The sequence below is a fragment of the Ranitomeya imitator genome, chromosome 3 (genome assembly GCF_032444005.1).
Source record: "Ranitomeya imitator isolate aRanImi1 chromosome 3, aRanImi1.pri, whole genome shotgun sequence".
Classification (NCBI taxonomy): Eukaryota; Metazoa; Chordata; class Amphibia; order Anura; family Dendrobatidae; genus Ranitomeya; species Ranitomeya imitator.
The window spans coordinates 85,798,340-85,814,960 of NC_091284.1; the positions used below are offsets into that span (position 1 = coordinate 85,798,340).

The following is a 16,621-nucleotide window of genomic DNA, read 5'->3' on the forward strand; positions in this document are numbered from 1 at the left end:
CTAAATTTCTGTAGCCGGCGGAAGTCACCAGTGGGTCGTTCCAGGCAAGACTTCCAGGATGCGGCCTACAAATCGGCCGAAGCCAGGGGCTAAATTTTTGCAGCCATCCAGAGCGTTACCTCAGAGAGGTGGGCCACAGGGAAGTGGCTGAGGCTGCCTGTCAGCATGTGAATATGCCTCTGAAGATGGATCCACTCACCATCGGTGCCGTCCTGGCATGGAGCCGCCGCGGTTGTGGGTTTCAGCGCTGTTCTGTGCAGCGTGGACGGTGCAGGGATAAGCCTCAATCCATCATCCGTTTGTTAGGGAGGTGGAGAGGACCCGTCCGCCTCCTTGTGCCATCCGCTATCACAGTGGTGGGACAGTGGGGGCTGCTCGGACGCCATAGAGAGGGGCCGGAGTTCAGTCCGGGTGGACAGGGTCAGTTGTCCGGCATTAGGCCTGGCTCCAGGAGAGGATACATGGAGGCGACACTCCATGTGGTCACCTGCTGCTGGTGTGGGGAGATCGGGACCGTGAAGGAACAGTCGCCCCTGAAGTGAGCTCAGGCATGGCTTCCCACGTTGCAGGAGAGGATACGGGGAGGTATACTCGCCATGCTCGCCTGTTGATGGTTCGGGGGACATCGGAACCTTGAAAGGAACCGTCGCCCCCTTCACTCCGTTAATTAAAAAATAAAAATTTACAGAAAAGTAAACAATAAAATAAAAACGTTGGGGTCTGAAACAGACCCATGTGCCTCCTACAGACACTAAGCAAGAACTGGTTCTCTGAGAGCCAGCAGGAGGGTGTATACTGCAGGGGAGGAGCTGAGAGCCAGCAGGAGGGTGTATACTGCAGGGGAGGAGCCGAAAGCCAGCAGGAGGGTGTATACTGCAGGGGAGGAGCTGAGAGCCAGCAGGAGGGTGTATACTGCAGGGGGGAGCTGAGAGCCAGCAGGAGGGTGTATACTGCAGGGGAGGAGCTGAGAGCCAGCAGGAGGGTGTATACTGCAGGGGAAGAGCCGAGAGCCAGCAGGAGGGTGTATACTGCAGAGGAGGAGCGGAGAGCCAGCAGGAGGGTGTACACTGCAGGGGAGGAGCTGAGAGCCAGCAGGAGGGTGTACACTGCAGGGGAGGAGCTGAGAGCCAGCAGGAGGGTGTATACTGCAGGGGAGGAGCTGAGAGCCAGCAGGAGGGTGTATACTGCAGGGGAGGAGCCGAGAGCCAGCAGGAGGGTGTATACTGCAGAGGAGGAGCGGAGAGCCAGCAGGAGGGTGTATACTGCAGGGGAGGAGCTGAGAGCCAGCAGGAGGGTGTATACTGCAGGGGAGGAGCTGAGAGCCAGCAGGAGGGTGTATACTGCAGGGGAGGAGCTGAGAGCCAGCAGGAGGGTGTATACTGCAGGGGAGGAGCTGAGAGCCAGCAGAAGGGTGTATACTGCAGGGGAGGAGCTGAGAGCCAGCAGGAGGGTGTATACTGCAGGGGAGGAGCCGAGAGCCAGCAGGAGGGTGTATACTGCAGGGGAGGAGCTGAGAGCCAGCAGGAGGGTGTATACTGCAGGGGAGGAGCCGAGAGCCAGCAGGAGGGTGTATACTGCAGGGGAGGAGCTAACTTTTTTTGTATCACTTAGTGTCAGCCTCCTATTGGCAGCAGCATACACCCACGGTCTGTGTCCCCCAATGAGGCGAAGGAGAAAATGTATGAAATACAGCCTACTGACTAAGGGTGTATCTGTAGCAGAATGTGAGGGGCACATCGGCATTAGCGCTGCTTTCAACTGGAGGTGTGTCCTCGGATGTTCCTTTAGTTGAAAACTGGCTCCGTGTCCTACACTTACCCTACAACCACAGACCTATCACAGGCTCGCGTAATGATGACAGGCTGGACCTGCAATGTGATGTCATTACCCCCCTGTGTCGTGGCACCTCTGACAGGACCAGAGCTGTTGTGTAAGTGTGGGGAAGGGAGCCAGCCAGGAGAAAGTAAGAGGACTTAGCCACTCGGCGTGGGAGCGGGGACAGGTAAAAAAAAAATTGGGTTGTTTGGTTTTTTATATTTATATAAGTACAGTACTGTGAGGGCAGACCGTGGGGGCACAATGGGGCCAATATTAATGTATGAGCACCATAATTGGAGACATTATTAGTATATGGTTCCACATAATGTGACATTAATATTTGGGGTCCATATTGAAGATAATTATTACTATATGGGGAAACATGGGAGACATTATTAATATATGGGGCCATGTAGGGGATTATCACTTCTATATCGGTGCAACAAAGAAGGATATTGCACATCTATGGGGACTTAATAGGTGTACAATGCTATTTTATGGGTGCCATGGTGAAGGAAGTTCGACTGCATTTGGGCACAAAGGCGACATAGGCATTGCTACTCTATGGGGGCACATAGGGGAACCTCACTACTGTATTGTATTTTTGAGGATTCTTTTACTGTCTGAGGGACAAAAAGGAGGTACCGTTACTGAAAGTGTGGGCAAAAATTTGGGAAGGGTGCTCTAGAAGTGATCAGCCAAAGGTGTCTATGTTATATTTTGCAGAGACAAGTCATGGCCAGATGAAGGATAAAAGAGAACAAGAATGACTTCAATCGAAGACCTCACTGGTGAGTATCTGGGCAGGGCCGGCGTCAGCACCCGGCGCACCTGGGCAAATGCCGGGGCCCTAGAGAGAGAGGGGGGCCCACTCATGCTGTCATAGATACAGCTGGGAGAGCAGAGCAGGAGAACATGCTCTCTCCGCCCACAAAGTCACACTGGCTGAGTTCTCTTAACCCCTATGTGCCAGCTCTGACACAAGCATCTTCTCACTCAGACAGTGCAGCCAGGCAGGCACATAGGGGTTAAGAGAACGCAGCCAGTGTGACTGTTTGTGGGCGGAGAGAGCCCCTGGCTGGCTGCAGTGCTGAACTTATTATCAGGCAGATTCCAGAGGAGCTCCATCCTACCAGTGCCTGAGTGAGTGCAAACTAAAGTATCCAGCAGTGGTTGGACTTGTGGCTCAGTCTGCTGCTGTCTGTCTCCGCTGCCTAAAAATGTGGGTGATGTCTGGAGGAGATGGTGGAGAGCAGCCTGCAACCTGCAGCTGCCCAGCTCTCCCAGAACCCCAGAATACATGCATTCCTCACCAACCTGCACCAGTGTGGTAGGAAGAAGCTTAACCCCTTCCCATCTGTATGAAGGTTATTGCTGAACCTTAAAGATAACAATCCGATCCGCATAAATGGGGTTAACCAGATGCCAGGAGGAAGGGGAGCTGCTGCCATGAATAAAACTGAGTTGTGGGCTGTATGTTGGGGCCCTGTGGCCCCAGGCTGGTGACTGGAGGGACTCTGCGCAGTGCTGGCATGTGGGTGATTTCTGCGTCTCAGCTTCTCTCCTCCACATCACAGTGTGCAGTCACAGCAACATTGGTTGTGTCTGTCCAGGTCCCAGCAGCTGCCACTGCTCCCACCAAGGACATGGCATCACTTAACCCTTCCCCTGCGGCCACCGGCAACAAATCCACATTATTCCTTGATTAAATCAGGTTCCAACCCAATAGAGGAGCAGACATTTCCTGCTGCCATTAGGGTCCGGGAGGGGGTGACATTGGCTGCCCTGCTACTCTGTAGTGGGGGGTGACAAGTGTAACATGGGGTAACGATGACGGAGAAATGCACAGGATAATAGTGAGCGCGACAGAGGGCAGTGTATGGTATGGAGCAGTCAGGGGGTGGGCTGCAGGATCCCTCCATACTGTACATGACTGCTCGGGACAGGGAGGCGTTTAATGAGCTTCTAATGATAGGGCACTAATTGGGTCATTAGGGTTTGTGGAAAGGATTCAGTATCAGGTCCCTCATTAATGCCCAAGCCTGTTACTTTGTAGCACAGATCTGTTGGGGCCGCAAAACCAAACAACGTTGTTTATGTAGAAAAGTCTTTGTTTCATAGAAAAACTCAAAACAGAAAAGCACCTCTCCTGTATATATACACTGCACAGCACCTTTCCTCCTGTATATATACACTGCACAGCACCTCTCCTGTATATATACACTGCACAGCACCTTTCCTCCTGTATATATGCACTGCACAGCACCTCTCCTGTATATATACACTGCACATCACCTTTCCTCCTGTATATATACACTGCACAGCACCTCTCCTGTATATATACACTGCACAGCACCCTTCCTCCTGTATATATACACTGCACAGCACCTCTCCTGTATATATACACTGCAGAATTTACAATAGCTGTCACTCATGTAAGAAGTGAAATCTGGCATTGTACTATACATTTCTCTGCCGTATCTGGGCATCATAAATCGGGGTATGTGTTAAAGGGGGGGGCCCACTGAGACTCTTTCGCCCGGGGCCCTCGAAAACCTGGAGCCGGCCCTGTATCTGGGATTACCTGTACTGTATATACTGGTACCTTCAACTATATGGTCATTGTATGGGGGTAATGTTAGCATTTGTTCTGTGATTTTTATTAATATTCAGTATAGTGGTATTATTCAGTCACTATGTGGTGGTAATATGAGATCTGGTCATAGTGTTTTGGTATTTATCCCTTGTAGGTGTTATTATTAGAATATAGGTCTTGTTTTAGTGATTTTTGCTCAGTAACATGATGGCGGTTATCTTCTAACACTATAGTAGTTTTACAAGCTCTTGATATGGCGGCATTATATGTGGTAATATTGGTACAGTTGGTTTTTTTCACTAATAGTACGAGGATAATATTTATAATTCAGTTACTATATGACTATTTAGGCATATTAATTAAACACTTATCTTATTGCCTTGTATATTTTTGGTCACATTTATATGTTGTATTTGTGTTATTAGTTTAGGGAGAGGCCAGGTCCACATTTTGCCCTGGGACCCATAGGGTTAGCTATGCCTTTGATTCCTGCTGAGTAGTATTCTAAAAATGTTCAGGAAATACATTACATAGTGCAGAAATCTTGCTTACCTTTAGGTACGGCCTGGGTGAATTTTGCACCTTTTTCTAGTTTGAAGTCCAGGTACAGAGTAGGTGTTCTTGTATAGACTTTTGACTGCAATAAGTAAGAATAATAATAATAGATAACTCCATGGTACAGATATGTCAAGAGCAACAAACAAATGTAAGGGAAAAGGCAGGGATTCTGTAATATTTGACTATCACCCTCTTTCTTGAATGTTTTCTTTACCAAGAACTGGAAATTTCTGGGTAGCAGTTAGTTAGCATAGTTGGACTGGCCCACCAAAGACCCAAGCAATCCAAGGGGCCCGGGCTCTGAAACAATAATGGGCTGCAATGATCCAAAAGAAAAAAAAAAACTAAATTTTTTTGACCATTTTTGAATTTTTAAACAATTGCTTATTATTAGGGCTTTTTTCTTATAATGCCATATCCCATCTGACATCATTTATCATATGTCCTATGAGCAATGCTAATAATAAGGTTCAAATAAAAATCAATAAAGAGAAGAACTGGAGAAGAAACAAAGCACAAATAGGGTCTAATATGGGTATAAAATGTTAGAGGATATGCACAATTTAGCTCATCTGGGTGGGTTGTGGGCACACAACCACCGATAAGGCTTGAGGGTACTGCAGACCCACAAGGAGATAAAAGCCTAAACTGAAAACAAATGGGTTAATCTGTGCTGTCATTGAAGAAGGAATGAATGAACGAACTGCGTGGATTTCGATCTGTATCCTTCATTCCATCTTTAACGGCAGTGCAGGTTAACACATGTTTCCAGATTAAGGTTCAAATAAAAGCAGATGCACATAATCTGTATAAATGGTGGTTGGGTGTCAGAATTATTTCCTCTAGTGGCCCCAATGAAACCCAATCCAAAAAATGTTGGTCAGTCCGAGACTTGGTATCCAGGTCTTCTGGGGTTGGATTCCACACACATGCTTCTGAAGTACACCTGCGCCTGAGAACATGAAACATTGACAAATCCTCAGATGGCATTCATCCACAGATACTGAGGGAATTGAGCTCAGAAAATGACAGACTACTGTATCTCATATTTTTATACTTTCTTGCAACAGTGGTGGTGCCACAGGATTGGAGGATGGCTCAAATGATACCAATATTTAAGAAAGGTAAGAAGATGGATCCAGACAACCAGACATCAGTAGTGTGGAAAATTTTTGAGGGCATTATACAAGATGATCTGCAGAAATATATTGCAGATAATAATATAATAACTGACAGCTAGCATGGATTAATGAAAGAGGTCGGGTCTAACTAACGTTGGGTTTCTATGAGTAGTTAAGTGCCAATCTGGATGTAGGTAATGCGGCTGATGTGATTTATCTGGACTTTGCAAAGGCATTTGATACTGTTCCACATGACAGCCTTATATTGAAGCTACAGAAGCAGTGACTGGGGAAAACTTTATGCAGATGGGAAAAGAATTGGCTAAATGACAGGAAACAGAGTCGTCATAAATTTTACGTTCTCGAAATGGAATATAGTGAGCAGTGGGGACCGCAGGGATCTGTGCTAGGACCGATTTGTTTTAATCTCTTTGTTAATGACCTTGTGGATGGGATTAAGAGTGAAGTGTCAGTCTTTGCTGATGACACCAACCTATGTAGGAGATTAAAATCTGACCTTGACATTACACTATTGCCAAACGATCTGGATAAGATGTGTGAATGGGCAAACACTTGCCAAATGAGATATAGATAAATGTAAAGTAATGCACCTAGGACAGAGTAACCCTATTGCTGCATATACATTAAATGGGAGCATACTCGGGACTACAGAACAGGAGAAGGACCTGGGCATTCTGGTTACAAGTAAGCTGAGCAGCAGAACTCAATGTCAGGCAGCAGCTGCAAAAGCAAATAAGATTTTAGGATGTATAAAAAGAGAGATAAAATCCCGCGATCCCAACTTATTGTTACCCCTTCTATAAATCACTGGTGAGGCCACATCTAGAATATGGGATCCAGTTTTGGGCTCCACATTTTAAAAAGAATATTCAGAAGTTAGAGTCAGTTCAAAGGCGAACAACTAGATTATTACAAGGGATGGAAGGCCTCTCATGTGATGAGAGGTTGGAAAAGTTGGGCTTGTTTAATTTAGAAAAAAGTTGCCTCAGAGGGGATCTCATTTACATGTATAAATATATGAATGGCCAGTACAAAGCACTGGCACATGACTTATTCCTTCCAAAGACCGTGCTGAGGACCAGCGGGCAGTCATTACAGGTGGAAGAAAGGAGATTCCCGCAGCTAAATAGGAAAGGGTTCTTTACAGTTAGAGCAGTCCGACCGTGGAATGCCGACCAAAGGAGGTAGTAATGGCCGACACTATAACAGCTTTTTAAAAAAAAATGGCTGGATGCCTTCCTCAATACACATAACATTGTGGATTATAGTTAGTGACAAAATGTATAATTGGTGGCGGAAGGTTGAACTTGATGGACCTTGGTCTTTTTTCAACCTATGTATGGGGGAGCACGGTGGCTCAGTGGTTAGCACTGCAGCCTTGTAGCGCTGGAGTCCTGGGGTAAAATCCCACCAAGGACAACATCTGCAAGGAGTTTGTAGGTTCTCCCCGTGTTTGCGTGGGTTTCCTCCGAGTTCTCCGGTTTCCTCCCACATTCCAAAGACATACTGATAGGGAATTTAGATCGTTAGAACAGGGACAGCGATGATAATGTGTGCAACCTATAAAGCGCTGCGGAATATGTTAGCGCTATATAAAAATAAAGATTATTATTTATTATGTAACCATGATAGAATTGTTTCATGCACAAGAAAATACTCCTTAAAGGGACACTGTTACCTAAATTTGGAGGGAACAATCTTCAGCCATGGAGGCGGGGTTTTCGGGTGTTTGATTCACCCTTTCCTTACCCGCTGGCTGCATGCTGGCTGCAATATTGGATTGAAGTTCATTCTCTGTCCTCCGTAGTACACGGCTGCACAAAGCAATCTTGCCTTGCGCAGGCGTGTACTATGGAGGACAGAGAATGAACCTCAATCCAGTATTGCAGCCAGCATGCAGCCAGCGGGTAAGGAAAGGGTGAATCAAACACCCAAAAACCCCGCCTCCATGGCTGAAGATTGTTCCCTCCAAATTCAGGTGACAGTGTCCCTTTAAGATCCGATCCAAGTGACGATATTGTTCAGCACATTGGTCAGGGACAATCAGTGATCGTGGACAACAGTAAACCCTTTATAAAAGCACTTGAGAAGTCACGAAATACATGTGAAAACTGAACAAAAAGGTAAAATGTGAAATGCTTAAACATTAAAAAATACAAATATTTATAACATTTTCCATTCAAAGGTGGAAAGATGTTTGCAGCCGATGCTCCAGCAGATCCGCTCTAGTTATAGATAAGTAATTCCATATAGCGGTAACTCACCACTCGCACACTCATTGACTCTTTCACTATCGATAATTGGATCAAGACAAGAACGGAAAACCAAACAGGAGTTTTCACTTATTATTCATGTTTCCAATTTACATACTTGCTGTCAGAATTGCTTTTGAATTAAAAAAAAAATGACAAGAGAAAAAGGGGAGATGAAAGGCGGCTGCTGTAGGGAAGATTGCAGAAGAATAACTTCAGGTACGAAAAATTGTATTTTTTTCCACCAAGGCTGCCATAACAAAGATCCAAGCGCATATAATGTGCAGGTTAAATAAAAATAGAAATTGCAGTGAGTTGACACTAACAGCAGTGTTAAAGGGGGTTGTCAATTTTTTTTCTTTCTTTTTTTTAGCTCATTCAGCGTGCTGAGATGAATAGAGGACTTGTGAGCATTTAGAAGCCATGGAGGGAAGTATTGGTACTTTTGTTTTTTTATGCCACTCGGAGCTACTTTAAAAAAAGAATCTGTCAGTATGACTAAAGGTACTGTCACACTAGACGATATCGCTAGCGATCCGTGACGTTGCAGCGTCCTCGCTAGCGATATCGTCCAGTGTGACAGGCAGCAGCGATCAGGCCCCTGCTGGGAGATCGCTGGTCGGGGAAGAAAGTCCAGAACTTTATTTCATCGCTGGACTCCCCGTAGACATCGCTGAATCGGCGTGTGTGACACCGATTCAGCGATGTCTTCACTGGTAACCAGGGTAAACATCGGGTAACTAAGCGCAGGGCCGCGCTTAGTAACCCGATGTTTACCCTGGTTACCAGCGTAAAAAAACAAACAGTACATACTTACATTCAGCTGTCTGTCCCTTGCCGTCTGGTTCTTGCACTGACTGCTGGCCGTAAAGTGAAAGCAGAGCACAGCCACAGCGGTGAGTCACTCACCGCTGTGTGACTCACCGCTGTGCTGTGCTTTCACTTTCACTTTACGGCCAGCAGTCAGTGCAGGAACCAGACGGCAAGGGACAGACATCTGAATGTAAGTATGTACTGTTTGTTTTTTTACGCTGGTAACCAGGGTAAACATCGGGTTACTAAGCGCGGCCCTGCGCTTAGTTACCCGATGTTTACCCTGGTTACCGGGGACCTCGGGATCGTTGGTCGCTGGAGAGCTGTCTGTGTGACAGCTCTCCAGCGACCAAACAGCGACGCTGCAGCGATCCGGATCGTTGTCGGTATCGCTGCAGCGTCGCTAAGTGTGACGGTACCTTAATCCTCCTAACCCATCTACATGGGCAGAGGCGTAGCTAGAGCTTTTGCCGCCCGGGGCTGTTCCCGAGCTTGGTGCCCCCCCCCCAGCCGGAATAAGACCTCAGATGGAGAAGTTAAATTGTTTCGCCGGTGAATGTTACCATCACATGATCGGGACTGCAAAAAAAAAAAAAACAAGTTCTGCTTACATGACCGCGCTCCTGCTCTCTCCACGCAGCTGAAGCGTGCACTCGCCGGCGACTGACAATGATGTCAGACGCCGGCGACATGCACACTGGGACTGACGTCAACTGCCAGCCTCAGATTGGCTGGCGGCTGTTAACTATTGACGTGTGGGCGCGGGCCCGCACGTCAATAGCGTTAAACAGCTGCAGCGCCGGATGTGGCCCGGTGACCCACCCCCAGGGCCGGCTCCAGGTTTTTGAGAGCCCGGGCAAAAGAGTCTCAGTGGGCCCCCCCCCCCCTTTAACACATACCACGATTCATGATGCCCAGATACGGCAGAGAAATATAGGTATAGTACAATGCCAGATTTCACTTCTAACATGAGTGACAGCTATTGCAAATTCTACAGGGCAGAGGAGCAGTACTGTGCAGTGTATATATACAGGGCAGAGGAGCAGTACTGTGCAGTGTATATATACAGGGCAGTGGTACTGTGCAGTGTATATATACAGGGGAGAGGTACTGTGCAGTGTATATATACAGGGCAGTGGTACTGTGCAGTGTATATATACAGGGCAGTGGTACTGTGCAGTGTATATATACAGGGCAGTGGTACTGTGCAGTGTATATATACAGGGCAGTGGTACTGTGCAGTGTATATATACAGGGCAGTGGTACTGTGCAGTGTATATATACAGGGCAGTGGTACTGTGCAGTGTATATATACAGGGCAGTGGTACTGTGCAGTGTATATATACAGGGCAGTGGTACTGTGCGGTGTATATATACAGGGCAGTGGTACTGTGCAGTGTATATATACAGGGGAGAGGTACTGTGCGGTGTATATATAGAGGGCAGTTGTACTGTGCAGTGTATATATACAGGGCAGTGGTACTGTGCAGTGTATATATACAGGGCAGTGGTACTGTGCAGTGTATATATACAGGGCAGTGGTACTGTGCAGTGTATATATTTCAACAGCCACCCAGCCCAGGCCCCCAGCACCTGTCCTGTATATATATTATATATACTGTCATACAGGCTGTACATATACAGTATATACATATACAGGACAGGTGCTGGGGGTCTGGGCGGCTGCTGAAGTATATAATATACAGTATATCAGCTGTGGCCGCCCCAGGTCACCCAGACTGTCATAATACAGCGATACATCGCACTCACTCAGGGCGGCAAGGAGCTCCTCCAGAATCTGCATCTGTCCTGATAAGTTCAGCAGCCAGCGAGGGGCGGGCGGGAGAGCAGAGCAGGAGAACGTGCTCTCTCCGCCCACAAAACAATGTCATGCTGGTTGCGTTCTTAACCCCTATGTGCCTGCACTGCCTGGCCCTGCACTGACTGAAAAGATGCTTGTGCCAGCATGGCTAGATGCCCGCCCCCCGCATTGTGCCGCCTGGGGCGGCCCGCCCCCCCCCGCACCCCCTTCCTACGCCACTGTACATGGGCATGTAGGTCATAGGAAGCTGGATAAAGTGATTCCTTCATATCTGCGATCCAATGCTTTGTTTCAGAAAAAAACATGTTTTTTCTTATCTAAAAGTGAGTTGTTCAGTAATATGGGCCAGACACGGAATATGCATTAGAATCTGCCTCTAGACCTTATTTTTAATAAAGGGGTATTACTATTTTTTTTAGATTAAAAGCCCAAGATCGTGCTTTCTTCAGCCAAGTGCTCGGAAAAATGTGAACTGTGCCACAAACACAGTGCACGAGGATGTGTTGTATCGCAACCCACTCCGAAAAGAGAAGAACCCCCAAAACAGTTTCTCGTCCCTCCAAGCCAGAAGGCCACAACGAGTGCCAGGAACAAGTGGCCTCCCCTAGTCTAAGCCATAGGAGACCCAATGTTTCTCCCAGTTCCAACCAAGCGAGAGCTGGTAGCCATCATCTGTAGGCAACCTTCTCAAGATAGGAGAGTAAGAGGTTGTGCAGGGGAGAGCAAAACCTGATGGACACAAAGTCAACCCCTAGACCGTTCAGGAGTGAACCGCATCCCGAGAAGTCCTTATCAGGGAGACACATGTGCCAAAATAAATTTAACACACAGTATTTTTTTTTTATTAACCCCTTCACCCCAAAGCCTGTTTTCAACTTCCTGACCAGGCCATTTTTTTCAATTCTGACCACTGTCACTTTATGAGGTCATAACTCTGAAACGCTTCAACGGATCCTGGTGATTCTGAGATTTTTTTCTCGTGACATATTGTACTTTATGATAGTGGTAAAATTTCTTCAATTTGACTTACATTTATTTGTGAAGAAAATGGAAATTTGGCGAAAATCTTGAAAATTTTGCAATTTTTAAACTTTTAGTTTTTATGCCCTTAAATTAGAGAGTCATATCATACAAAATAGTTAATAAATAACATTACCCACATGTCTGCTTTACATTACCATAATTTTGGAAACACATTTTTTGTTAGGAAGTTATAAGGGTTAAAAATTGACCAGCGATTTCTCATTTTTACAACAAAACTTGCAAAACCATTTTTTTTTTTTTTTAGGGACCACCTCACACTTGAAGTGACTTTGAGGGGTCTATATGACAGAAAATGCCCAAAAGTGACACCATTCTAAAAACTGTACCCAACAAGGTACTCAAAACCACATTCAAAAAGTTTATTAACCCTTCAGGTGCTTGACAGGAATTTTTGGAATGTTTAAAAAAAATTGAACATTTAACTTTTTTTCACAAAATTTTTACTTCAGATGCAATTTGTTTTATTTTACCAATAGTAACAGGAGAAATTGGACCACAAAAGTCGTTGTACAATTTGTCCTGAGTAGGCCGATACCCCATATGTGGGGGTAAACCACTGTTTGGGCACATGGCAAAGCTCGGAAGGGAAGGAGTGCCATTTAACTTTTCAATGTAAAATTTGCTGGAATGGAGATCGGACACCATGTCACGTTTGGAGAGCCTCTGATGTGCCTAAACAGTGGAAACCCCCCACAAGTGACACCATTTTGGAAAGTAGACCTCCTAAGGAACTAATCTAGATGTGTGGTGAGCACTTTGAACCTCCAAGTGCGTCACAGAAGTTTATAATGTAGAGCCGTAAGAAAAAAATCATATTTTTCTTCACAAAAAAAAGATCTTTTCGCTCCAAATTTTTTATTTTTCCAAGGATAACAGGACAAATTGGACCACAAAAGTTGTTGTGCACTTTGTCCTGAGTACGCTGACACCCCATATGTGGGGGGGTAAACCTCTGTTTGGGCGCATGGCAGAGCTCGGAAGGGAAGGAGTGCCATTTGACTTTTCAATGCAAAACTGGCTGGAACTGAGATCAGAACCCATGTCCCGTTTGGAGAGCCCCTGATGTGCCTAAACATTGAACCCCACACAAGTGACCCCATTTTGGAAAGAAGACCCCCTAAGGAACTTATCTAGATGTTGTCCAATTTGTCCTAAGTATGCTGATACTCCATATGTGGGGGTAAATCCCTGTTTGGGCGCACGGGAGAGCTCGGAAGGGAAGGAGCACTGTTTTTGTTTTTCAACGCAGAATTAGCTGGAATTGAGATCGAACGCCATGTCGCGTTTGGAGAGCCCCTGATGTGCCTAAACAGTGGAAACCCCCCAATTCTAACTGAAACCCTAATCCAAACACACCCCTAACCCTAATCCCAATGGTAACCCTAACCACACCCCTAACCCAGACACACCCCTAACCCTAATCCCAACCCTAATTCCATCCGTAAATGTAATCCAAACCCTAACTTTAGCCCCAACCCTAACGGGAAAATGGAAATAAATACATTTTTTAAAATTTTATTAATTTTCCCTAAGGGGGTGATGAAGGGGGGTTTGATTTACTTTTATAGCTTTTTTTGGCAGATTTTTAGGATTGGCAGCCGTCACACACTAAAAGACGCTTTTTATTGCAAAAAATAGTTTTTGCATCACCACATTTTGAGAGCTATAATTTATCCAGATTTTGGCCCACAGAGTTATGTGAGGTCTTGTTTTTTGTGGGACGAGTTGACGTTTTTATTGATACCATTTTTGGGCACATGACATTTTTTGATCGCTTTTTATTCCGATTTTTGGGAGGCAGAATGAACAAAAACCAGCAATTCCTGAATTTCATTTAGGGGGGGGCGTTTATACCGTTCCACGTGTGGTAGAATTGCAAAAAAAAAAAAAAAAAGCAGTTTTATTCTACAGGTCAGTACGATTACAGAGATACCTCATTTATATAATTTTTTTATGTTTTGGCGCTTTTACACAATAAAAACTATTTTATATAAAAAATAATTGTTTTTGCATCGCTTTATTCTGAGAGCTATAACTTTTTGATTTTTCTGCTGATGATGCAGTATGTTGGCTTTTTTTTTGCGGGACAAGATGACGTTTTCAGCGGTACCTGTTATGATCGGGTGACCTTGGAGCAGCATGAAAACTATCACTGGAGTAGGTGGTAACTATACTGACCGCAAACCCTGATCTTAACACCGCAACTAGAAGTAGCCGTGGGGTGTGCCTAACAAAACCTAGACACCTCGACACAGCCGGAAGACTAAATACCCCTATAGATGGAAATAGGAATTCTACCTTGCCTCAGAGCAGAACCCCAAAGAATAGGCAGCCCCCCACAAATAATGACTGTGAGTAGTAGAGGGAAAGACACACGCAGGCAGGAACCAGGATTTAGCAAAAGAGGCCACACTAGCTAAATAGGAAAGGATAGGACAGGATACTAAGCGGTCAGTATTAAAAATCCTTCCAAAAATATCCACAGCAGAAAATACAAAAACTCCACCATCTAACTAAAGATGTGGAGCGTATATCTGCAACTCCAGAGAATCCAACAAGACTGAGAAAACACTGACACAGTCTAAGCTGGACAATAGAAAAACAAATGAATAGCACAGAATATAAGCACACTGCATGTGTGCCACAGAAAAAGAAACAGACACTTATCTTTGCTGAATTGGCAGCTAAGCAGGAGAAGCCAGAAAGTGATCCAACCCTTCCCAAGAAACATTGACAACTGGAAAGGACTAATGAATCCTGCACACCTAAATATCCCAGTCAGAACTGCAATCAGCAGAAACACCTGGCCAGGACTGCGACTCAGAGACAACTGCATTCCCACCTACAACCACTGGAGGGAACCCAAAAGCAGAATTCACAACAGGTACCATGCCTATTTATAGCCGTCTTTTTGATCGCGTGTTATTCCACTTTTTGTTCGCCGGTATGATAATAAAGTGTTGTTTTTTGCCTTGTTTTTTATTTTTAGCGGTGTTCACTGAAAGGGTTAACTAGTGGGATAGTTTTATAGAGCGGGTCGTTACGGACGCAGCGATACCAAATATGTGTATTTTTACTGTTATTTTTTATTTACATAAATACATGGATTTACTGGGAATTTTTTTTTCTTTATTTGGGGATTTTTTTTTTATACATTCTATTTTTTATTTTTTTTTACTTTCTAACATTGTCCCAGGGGGGGACATCACTATATTAGATCAGATCGCTGATCTGACACTTCGCATAGCACTGTGTCAGATCAGCGATCTGACAGGCAGTGCAGGAGGCTTTCCGGCACCTGCTCTGAGCAAGCGTCGGCCAGCCACATCACTTCAGGACCCGGAAGAGCCCGTGACCATTTTCTGATCCGGGGACTCCTTCCAGAACACCGGAACAACGCGATCACATCGCGTTGTTCCGGAGGGAGAGCGCAGGAAGCCCCCGTCCCTGCGCAATGCCCCTCTATGTCGCTGTCACTACTGTTACTAGCGCCGATCGTGGGCATTGCTGCGGGGTGTCAGCTGTCATATACATGTGCAATGTCCAAAAGAAAGTAAAAAAAAAAAAAAAGTTTGCCCTTTATCATTTACTGTGAAATATAGTGTGAGTTTTTGCTTAAGAACCTTTGTTATAGGTACATTAAATTCTAATTCTTAAGTTCAAGTAATTTATAGATTCTCTATCATACAACCAAAGAAAAACTGACCTTAATGCCCATCGACTCTCCAGAAATAACAGTAACGGTTACTCCATCTTTCGATGGTTTGGGAATGTCTTCACTTTTCAGCTCCTGATATTCTGGTGGAATCATCTTCTCCGAACTTCTCAAGTTAACCCACAGCTGTAACCCATGCGCTGGTTCATCTGTACAAGGCATCTCAGCATGGACAATACCACGGCCAGCTGTCATCCACTAAATCGGAGATTAAATAACGGTTAATAAAAAAGGAAAACTAAGACTTGCAATCCCCCAAAATATATATAGGACCAAGAGGGAAAAGCTCTTCATGTGGTGATTTAATAACATTTTGCCCTTCATGGGTGATTTCAGTGGAAGACCACAGATGGTAACTCTTTAAAGATGGGCAATCATTTATTTATTGTTCCTCAAAAATCAAAAGTCCATATGAAAATAAGAATCTTTGTAATATATTTTATCAGAAAACTCTGCTTCTTTCTCTTCCTGGTCTGAGCATTCATTCTAAAAACTCAATTTAGGAGTAAAATATAATTTAACCCCTTCATGACCAGGGGATTTTTCGTTTTTCCGTGTTCGTTTTTCGCTCCCCTCCTTCCTAGAGCCATAACTTTTTTATTTTTCCGTCAATTTGGCCATGTGAGGGCTTATTTTTTGCGGGACGAGTTGTACTTTTGAACGACATCATTGGTTTTAGCATGTCGTGTACTAGAAAACGGGAAAAAAAATTCCAAGTGCGGTGAAATTGCAAAAAAAGTGCAATCCCACACTTGTTTTTTGTTTGGCTTTTTTGCTAGGTTCACTAAATGCTAAAAATGACCTGACATTATGATTCTCCAGGTCAGTACGAGTTCATAGACACCTAACATGACTAGGTTA

At 45.1% G+C, this 16,621-nt stretch overlaps 1 protein-coding gene across 3 annotated transcripts in view; it reads right to left on the minus strand.

Moving 5' to 3' along the window:
- PIR (pirin) overlaps nucleotides 1-16,621 on the minus strand; it is a 78,576-nt gene that overhangs the window by 36,030 nt on the left and 25,925 nt on the right. For all 3 annotated transcript variants that reach the window (XM_069761049.1, XM_069761052.1, XM_069761050.1), the window contains exons 5-6: nucleotides 15,752-15,958; nucleotides 4,967-5,051 (exon numbers count right to left, since the gene is read on the minus strand). In XM_069761049.1, coding sequence (XP_069617150.1) covers nucleotides 4,967-5,051; nucleotides 15,752-15,958 — 292 coding nt within the window. The remainder of the gene's footprint in view (nucleotides 1-4,966; nucleotides 5,052-15,751; nucleotides 15,959-16,621) is intronic.